At 38.0% G+C, this 9,880-nt stretch overlaps 1 protein-coding gene across 1 annotated transcript in view; it reads left to right on the top strand.

Moving 5' to 3' along the window:
* Nucleotides 1–1,701: 1,701 nt before the first annotated feature.
* Nucleotides 1,702–9,880, top strand: part of CCDC171 (coiled-coil domain containing 171) — a 139,947-nt gene continuing 131,768 nt past the window's right edge. Inside the window, exons 1-2 of the mRNA XM_010562090.1 lie at nucleotides 1,702–2,851; nucleotides 6,609–6,747. Coding sequence (XP_010560392.1) covers nucleotides 2,742–2,851; nucleotides 6,609–6,747 — 249 coding nt within the window. The 5' untranslated portion in view covers nucleotides 1,702–2,741. The remainder of the gene's footprint in view (nucleotides 2,852–6,608; nucleotides 6,748–9,880) is intronic.

Genomic DNA, 9,880 nt, shown 5'->3' with positions numbered 1-9,880 from the left:
CCCCCCCCCCCCCTGACCGCCCGCCCAGCCCGAGGCCCCCGCCGGCCCTTTCCCGTCAGCTGCCGGCACGCCGCACGTCACTTCGGCCTGCCAGGTACACCGGCGGAGCCACTGGTACAGAGTGCGCTTAAACCAGTGACGTCTTTGGTGTAAGCGTAGTGAAGCGATGCTGTTGCTTTGATTTTTAGCTTGCATAAGATTTTTGGTCTACCCTAATGAAAATCTAGTGCTTCTTTCGGCTGAAACAACTGCTGGGGAGTTTTTATAGGTCCCAGTGCAGATACGGTAGTTACACCTGGCTTTGTATGATCTAAAGTAGTACATCTTGAGATCGTAGTTAGATTTATTTTGAGTAGTCTCAACCACAGAACAGTTTGTGTTGGACCTTCAAAGATCATCTCCTTCCAGTCCCCCTGCCATGGGCAGGGACACCTTCCACTGGACCAGGTTGCTCAGAGCCCCATCCAGCCTGGCCTTGCACACTTCCAGGGATGGGGCATCCACAACCTCTCTGGGCAACCTCTTCCAGTGCCTCACTACCCTCACAGTGAAGAATTTTTTCCTAGTATCTATTCTAAATTAGTGGCCTTGCTGAAGTTAGTTAAGTGTATTCAGAAGTTCATGAGGTGAATATGATACGAGTTTTGTAGGGAGCATCCGTCAAACATATTAAGTCCTCAAACACTTCTTATACTTAGAGGGCCCTATGAGCCGTTACATGCCACTTGAATGCTTTTTTTTTTGTAGGTGAAATAGCATGCTTTTGGAATGCATTCGTGTGCTAATAAACTAGCTATTGATATATATTTTAACAGAGGAATGTTGTGTATTCAAAACTACTACCATTCCTAGAAAATGTTACTTAGATTTTCTTTTTCTTCCCCCTCGATGTGACTTAAGAGCAATTTCGGGAAGTTTTAAAACTGCAGAATGATGTGGATGTGACAGTACCTTTTGATTATGTTTTGAGACTAACATTTTTTTCTACTGTTCATTATGAGATTTTCGGTGTAGGTTGCAGTAAAGCTTAAAAGGGTTGTATGAAAAACTAGTTTGTCAGTGTTCAGACCTACATCTTAGTGTGAAAATTTAGCACAATCGATAGAGGTATAGTTTGTCATACCCTGATACAACAAATTTTTTTATTCAAGTAATTGATCTTTGTTGAGAACAATACTACAAATACTCTGTCAGGATTGTTCTTCTCTCATGTAAAGTTGGAGTTTTTAGTTTGCAAGTTACTAATAATTTAATGGGCCTTAACATGTGCCTAGCAATTGTACCACAGACTTGTCTATACTTTGAAAATGAGGTCTTTGACTATTTTCTCAGTTGAGATGGAAAGAAAGCTGTGTTACTTTCTCTAGGAGTGTGAGTGACAGTTGTATGGTAGTTATGTGTTTTGGGGCTTATGAACACATGTGCCAAGGTGAATTCTGATGGGTAGATCTTAAAAATCACAAATGATACATCTAAATATTCTTTGTTAACAAACCAAAGCAAACTTAACCTTCATTGTACTTTTCTTCCCATATTACTCCACTTGATTTTGAAGACACTTTGGAGTAACTGTGTGTTTGAATATAAAGCAGTATGATAACCCTGGGCACTAGTTGTTATGCTTTTCTGTAAAAAAAAAAAAGTTTTTAGAAATAGTACGTTTATTCTTGTTGCATGTTTTGTTAAAATTACAGTTTGAAGCAGAAATGCATTTTTTCTTCTTCAGATTTCTAGATTATTAGCTACTGGATCAATCAAGATCAGCTTATGTTTAATGTATTACATCGAGTACTTCTGTGTTCAGTCCAATGGAAATAGATTGTGGCAACCATGTGGCTGCAAGCCAGAGATGGTAAAGATGGAGTCCAGGCTAGTTTCTTGTTTTGGACTTTAGTGTGGATGTCCATCTGCTGTGGAGTTCAAAAGCAAACCTTCATAGCTCATTAATCTTCACTGTTGAATACAGCTTATTCTTTATATAACCTTGCTTTAATTAATGGAAAGAACTCATAAAAGAGTTTGCTATTCAACTTGAAGGAGTTTTTTTAAGGTCTATGTTATAAATATGTTATCTGTATTGATTTCTTTTTATGAGTAACACTAAATTAGTGAGCTTCTTCTAAAGATGAGCTGAGTAATAGTTTAATTTAGTATTCCTCCTGTATACCCCTAAATATTGCTGATACATCTAATACAATAAAAATACATTCAAGTAGAAGGTTCCAGGTTTATGAAGCAGTTAGAAGACTTGCTATGTTAAAGACTGCTATTAGACAGCAAACCTTGGATATTGACCTACTACAAAAATGGTACATGCATTTATCTCCCTTAGAATTATTTAGAAGAGAGATGGAGTTTGTCATCCTCTTAGGAGAATAGAGAATGCAGGGAAACAATCTGTGCAAACATAACTTTTTGTATTGACATCCCTCTGAAAACCCTGGCAGTGGATATTCTACAAATTTTATTTTTTTTTTTTTTGTCTACGATATTCAAGTTTAGTCAACTAGCAGGACAATCCTCTTTGTTGACTAAAACTGATGTCACATTACAGTTGGTGATAATTGTTCACATGACATAGTAGTAACACTGTTTGGTGAGTGTTCGTGAGCGTTAACAAATGATTCTTCTATTATGTTGCCAAATAAACTAAAGCATTTGTTACAGGTTTTGTTACAGGTTTTAATGTTTTTGCGATATGGAAAAGAGTAATCTTTGAAGCTTGTCAAGTAAAAGTATATATGGTCAAAGAAGATGTTAATTTTCCAGAGTTTATAGACTTAAAAAGCTGCATATTGGACATCATGAGTTTGTCATCTCCGGTCAGCTACACTGTCACGGAAGCTAAATGGTGAGCTCCACTTCTGTATTTTTAAGTCTAGTAATATGGTTCATGTTTTTGTGGTTTATTTTCTAGATCCCTGAAATTATGTAATTCAGACTGAAGAAGAACCAGGTATGGTGTAATACATGCAATATAGTCACTATATGAAAAGGTTTACTTGAAGGCGTGTGTACTGGCCATCTGATGTGCAAGAATTCTCACACAACTGTAGGAATCATTACTTAGAGATAGAGGGAGTTCCTGTCTGCAGTTAGGAACGGTGATCTGGAGTTACAGAATGGTTTTCTGCATTAGCTGAGGTAGTAGAGGTTGGCCTTAAGTCTTGCACATGGCTCTTATTTTTATAACCTGATATGTGTTTGATCTTTGGCACAATTAAAGTAAGCTTTAATTCATTCTGTTTGTTGTGGCTGTGAGAGCTATTTGGCACTATTTGAAGTCTGATAATACAAAACTGCCAATTATGTAGGAACAGCAAAATTCCACAAATATGATCTTTGGTTAGGAAATCAGACTGCAGACTACTCCTTCAGCTGGGAAAGTTTAGCAAAATTCCACTGCTATGTAATAAATGAAAGAAAATTTCTCTCTGTTAAAAAATGACTCTACGTTTTCTGCTAGATGTGGAAGAAAAGCTAGTGAAAAACTGTTTTTCTGCAATGTGCTATGTTCACTGTAACTAGCTGACTTTTGAAGTGCATGTGAGTTTAAAGTTTTCGAGTTACAAAAAGTCATTCTGCAATGTAGGACTCAAAAGCTATTTCACCTGCTTATATGCTTTCTTGAAGAATCTTAAAGTACTAATAAAAATGGTGTCTTAGATAAAAGCTGTAGGTAAAATACATATTTTAGTTCAAAACCAATGATCGATGAACTATTAAGATATACAAATGGAAGTATAAAGCATTCTCTGAATTCCTGTTAGACTGCAAATCATACATGCTGTGAAACTTCCCAGTGATTTTTTTTTTTTTTGTGGTTTTGTCTTTGATTTAAGCTTCTGAGAGCTATATGCTTGTAGCACTTCTACTTGTAATATGAATATGGAAGGAAGACTCTCTTACAACAGGTATTATGAAGCTTTCATGAAGTACTGCATGTGCTGGCGACGCTGTGATGATGAAATATCACAGAAATAAGAGTTCTTAAGGACAATCACTATTTTATTTGAAAACGTTTAAGTAGACAAAATAATGAAGTGGTTAACATAGTAATGTTCCCTTGTTTTGTTTTTTGTTTTTTTTTAAAGTGGCTGATTCAATTTGATTCTATACTAAGAACGATAATAGGGTTTTCTGCTTTATGGATTTAATTTTTAAGTAATGGCATTGTGAGTTTAGAAGCTATGCAGAAAATGCTATTTTAAAAAGGTGTTTAATGCTTTTTTTCCCAGTAGTTACTGTTGTGCCTTAGTGCTCTTATGCACTTTTCATTTCTATAATGTCCCTAATTTGCTATTACTTGTGATGTTCTGTAACTTGTTTGGGGTTGTTTGGTTTTTTTTTCCACTGGTCCAGTTAAGCAGAACAGTTAATCACATAGTTAAATTTTCCTCTGAGTAAGTTTTATTGTGTAGATATCTCTATTGTGCTCTTTTTTTTTTCCTGGATAATTAATAAAGGAATTGGAATGAACAGTTTTCGTGAAAGCTGATTGCCATACAAACCAATGTAATTTACTTAAGAGATTTAAAGGTGTTTTTTTATTTACTCTACAAAAAGTACTCATTCCCTTTTTCACATTCAGTGTGCTCTCTATGCAAGAAGTATTAAATATCACCAGGTTTAAAGAAGCAAAACGACCTCCCTGCTGCCTGCAAACTAACAAAATCATTACCCTTTCCATAACCCTTGTTTCTTTGCCCTAGTCCTCCCCAGTTTTCAATCTAGGTTCTGTTTTAGTCCCTAACCTGTGCCTTGCTAACTTTGGTGCTGCCTGGCCTTTAGCTATCTGTAGTTGAGATTGATACTTGTTGCGTCATCTCTGAGTAAGTTGACTTGCCTTTCTTTCATCTGTGTTTTTCCCAGCCATGGAAAAATAAAGGTCTCCGAAACCTATTATCTGATGTCCACAAACAAGCTTTTATACAGTTTACAGGTTCTCTGGCTGTTCTTATCCTTCTTTCCTGCTTGACTTACCACTAGATCTTCTTATTGCAGTGGCTAGGAGTTGCATAAAATAATGATACGTGATTTTACTTACCTTGTTTCTGACCTTTTGCCCTTTGAGTTATGTTGGTTCCTTTGGGTATGGCTCCCATAGTAAACATTGAAAGCTAATAATGTGCCTGTGGTTTTCTTGCAGTACATGCAGGTTTTAATGGTCCTTATCTCCTACATTTATTAAATACATAAAAAGTGTTAAGCACATGGCACCCTGTGGTACAATTACAGATGTCACACAATTATTCTGATGCCATAGATGAAGTCCATCTTGTTTTTAAAAGGAAGTAGACTTAGTATTTATTAAATTATAAAATATTTATAGGCTGCAGCTAAAAACCTGCAATTTCATCCTTTGTTATTAGTAACGTCTTTAAAGGCAACACTTAATCTAAATTACTGTTCCCCTTGTTGATGATGTTTGTGCCTTTTTGGCTAGTCAACTTCTGTGAGAAAACATGTATTTCATCAAGTAGAGTTCTCAGTCGTGGAAAATCTTAATGGTGCACAAACCTAGGAGTAAAGTCGTCATTTTTTTATTTAGAAAGAATAAATAATTAAATCCTGGCAGACTGTCATTTCTGTAACTAATAATTAAGACTTCATGTAGGCAAAGGTAAGCTATTTTAGTATTTTCAGTTCTGTATGAAATGATGCCAAATTTGTTGTTAATTTAATCATGTTTCTTTTTACAATATATTTCATACTTAGTGGTCCTGACGACTTGTGCTTTTGTGTGGAGCAACTAATTATTGCAGCCAGTCTTATATATATAAAAAAATGTGAAAGCTGACATATATAAAATAATGTGAAAACTGATTTTTAACTCCTGAAATCATTCAAAAGTTGCCTGGTTTGAAGTTACAATAATTGCACATAAGATTATTAAACTAGTTCATTTTAATTAAATATGTGTTTTTATACTGATTTTTCATTCTACATATAAAAGCTTGTTTTGATTATTTTAATATTGCTTGTGATGCTCAAGGGCTGATCCTGCTAACTGCCAAGTAGATTTTCTTTTAACTGAAGTAGTGGAAATGAAGATACAGGTTATTTTAGAGGACTAGACCTTTAATTTGTACTGTGTTTGCTTGTGTGTAGTTTAAATGTATATATCTTTGAATAAAAAATGTGGAAAAGTTATTTTTGTTCCACATATGTGCATTTGTTTCATGACAGAGGTGGTTTTGAGATGGTAATGCATGTTAAAAAATGAGCCTTACTGCAGGGTACAAACAAAAACTTGCTAGTTATTTTAAGTGGTTGGAATGATGGTTTTTAAACATCCTGAAAGTTTATTGAATCAATAATAAAGATAATGAAAAATAATAAAAAACATGTTATGCTTAAATCAACTTTAGGAAATCCGAAGTGCATATCTGTTTTAAGTTCTGCTGCTACATCTCTCGTATCTTGCACAGTAAACAATTCTGTATAACCCTGTTTTCAAAGAGCAATAGTGTGATGACAATTGCATGGCTTAATTTTACTTAAGTGAATGTTTAGAACTTTGTGCTCACAATATGGTCATTGAAATAAGGGAACATTAAAACTTAAAAGGTATACTTACTTTTTGTGAAAACATTCATATTTTGCAGCTTACATAATGCCAACTGTGAGTCACAGTTACTACAAAGTAGCAATGAATCAGAATTGGATGCTGCTGAAGATCTGAGAAGGAAACTCTGTCAAGCTAAAAAAGAAAAATTAGATTTAACCATTAAACACAATCAAGAAGTAAGGACTTTTTTGTTTGCTTTATTTAACTCCTGGAATAAATGCAATCTTGTTTCGTTAGAACAATACTCTTGTGTGGTGTATCAAAACCACAGTCATTAGCTGAAAAATAACAAGGTGGCACTGTACAGACCTCTCATACCTGTTCATAGGAGCTCTTAGCACCTCTGCTGGCATTGTTAATAGTTAAAGTTGCACCAAGCAGAGTGCAAATTTTCTTTGGGGAAAGGAGTCACTGCCACTACCAGTAGTTTATTAGATAAAATTGCCTGGTGACACAATACATAAAGGCCACAGCTTGAATCTAGTCTCATAAAAAGATCTTATTTAGTTCTTATTTATATTTTTTTGCAGGGTATTGAAGTGTCATTTTAATTCTGCAGAAATCATTTGCAACTCATAAACCTAGTACACTATTTTTGTGTGTGTGTACAGCAAATCCAGCTGGGATAGCCTTTGGTGGTCTTGCAATGTTTCAGCTTGTGCAAATTTGCAGTTTTCAGTAACTATAACAATGTATAACGTACAAATGTAGTGATGTGTTTGTCAATAACTTCATACATGTTAATGAGAACTTCATTCGTAGGGAAATAATTTACCTGCATTACAAAGGTTTTCCCTGATGCTGTTGTAGCGAATTAGTATTGAAATGAAATAGTAGTAAGAAAATACTTAATCTTTTCTTTAGCTTGAATATCAGCTTTCGCACTGATATATATAAGAAAAGGTGGCCACTGAGTATGGAAGTAGTTGGAATCAGTTTCAGATTTGTTGCCAGTAGGAACACTTCCCACACTTGCTAATGCCAATCTGGCAGCTGATATCCTGGTTTAAACTGCTGGTGCAGAAGGATTGTTACTACTATGGGTAACAATTCTGCCCTTAGCAGTTTGCTAGGGGCAGTTGTTGTGGGTGCTCATTCATCTGCTTTGTGCTAAATCCAGCCAATAAACCAAATTTGTTGTTCTATATCCATTTATTTATTGGGGTGTATACCCAAATTAAGAGATTCCTGCTTTTCCCACAATGACTTCCTCTTGTGCTGCAGTTAATTTGTTATTTTCTCATTGCCCCATCAACTGTGGGGTGATTGTTTAAAAATGGATCCCTGGAATTAATCCGGATTTTAAGAAAACCCAAGCAAACCACCTCTTACATTGAGAATTTGAAAGCTGGAGGTCCACAAGGATCTTCTGCACCATTTTGCTGTTGTGGTTTGCACCACAAAGTCAGATTGCATTTTAAGTAGATAAACTACTTGAGAGACTGGTTTTTTTTTTCCCCTATCCGTTTACTGTATAGTTACAGATAATGAAAGTGTGCAAGTTACCTACATGCGTTACTTATTACTGAAGTCAAGGGACTACTTTGTAGATGTTCTGAAGAAATATATGTTTTACTTTCCACCTTCTGGTGTTGAAATAGCTTGAACTTGATTTTCTGGACCCAGTTTTTGGCAGCAAAGAATAGACTATGTTTCCTAATCTGGATAAGATCACTTTTTGAAGCATTTTCTGTTCTTTGTTGTCTGTTAAATTTAATGGCATTCTGTTTGACTACTGAACGTTATTGGACTGAATTTTATGTTCATATGTATACTTGTGTGTTACTACATGTCTGATAGTCTAGCATCCTAACATGACTGTTTCTCCAAGTGTTAAATTTAATGAAAGTTACCAGAAAATTGCCTATGGAATACAATGTTTCTGTTGCTGCAGATTTTCGTTTGGAGGGAAGGAACATAACAGTATGATGACTTTTATTTCCTTAAGATAGTGTATTTTTGAAAGAATAGAGGGGTATGTTTAAGGTACATGAAAGTTATCCAGGAATGTCCTGGTTTTGGCTGGGATAGAGTTAATTTTGTTTCTAGTAGTTGGTATAGTGTTATGTTTGGATTTAGTATGAGAATAATGTTGATAACACACTGAAGTTTTCCATTGTTGCTGAGCAGTGTTTATACTAAGTCAAGGATTTTTCAGCTTCTGATGCCCAGCCAGCAAGAAGGCTGGATGGGCACAAGAAGTTGGGAGGTGTCGTGGTTTAAGCCCAGCCAGCAACAAAGCACCAGGAGGCCGCTCACTCACTGCTCCCCCACCCCGCCCTGCTCCCTGGGATGGGGAGGAGAAAATATAAAGAAAAGCTTGTGGTTTGAGACAGGGACAGGGAGGGATCACTCACCAGTTATGGTCACGGGCAAAAACCGGACTAAACTTGCAGAAAAAAGCAAAATCAATCTGTTGCCAATCAAATCAAAGCAGGATAATGAGAAATAAAACCAAACATTAGAGCACGTTCCTCCTCACCCCTGCCTCCTTCCTGGGCTCAGCTGCAATCCCAGTTTTCTCTACCGCCTCCCCCCAGCAGCGCAGGGGGACCAGGAGTGGGGCTTGGGTCAGTTCATCACACGTCGTCTCTGCTGCTCCTTCCTCCTCAGGGGCAGGACTCCTCACACTCTTCCCCTGCTCCAGCGTGGGGTCCCTCCCATGGGAGACAGTCCTCCATGAACTTCTCCAACGTGAGCCCTTCCCACGGGCTGCAGTTCTTCATGAACTGCTCCAGCATGGGTCCCTTCCATGGCGTGCAGTCCTTCAGTCACAGACTGCTCCAGTGCAGGCTTTCCCACGGAGTCACGGCCATCTTTGGGACATCCACCTGCTTTGGCGTGGGGTCCTCCCCCAGCTGCAGGTGGGCCTCTGCTCCCCCGCTACCCCCCGTGGGCTGGGGGACACAGCCTGCCGTCTCACCACGGGCTGCGGGGGCATCCCCTCCTCCCCCGCTCCTCCTCCCCTCCTTCCGCACTGACCTCGGTGTCTGCAGAGGGGTTCCTCTCACATTCCGATCCCCCTGCTCACTGCAGGTTCCCCCTCATAAATCTGTTCTCCCAGAGGTGCTGCCACCATCGTTGATGAGCTCAGCCTGGGCCAGAGGTGGGTCTGACCTGGAGCCAGGGAAGCTTCCAGCAGCTTCTCACAGGAGCCACCCCTGTAGCCTTCTCCCCTGCTACCAAAATGCCGCCACACAAACCCAAAACAGGAGGGGACACAGCCAGGGCAGCTGACCCAAACTGACCAAAGGGGTATTCCATAACATGTGATGTTATGTCTAGTAGAGGAACCGGGGGGGGGGGCGG

The sequence above is a fragment of the Haliaeetus leucocephalus genome, unplaced genomic scaffold (genome assembly GCF_000737465.1).
Source record: "Haliaeetus leucocephalus isolate CR32 unplaced genomic scaffold, Haliaeetus_leucocephalus-4.0 Scaffold154, whole genome shotgun sequence".
NCBI classification, from domain to species: Eukaryota; Metazoa; Chordata; class Aves; order Accipitriformes; family Accipitridae; genus Haliaeetus; species Haliaeetus leucocephalus.
This window is presented reverse-complemented; position numbering and strand designations above follow the sequence as displayed.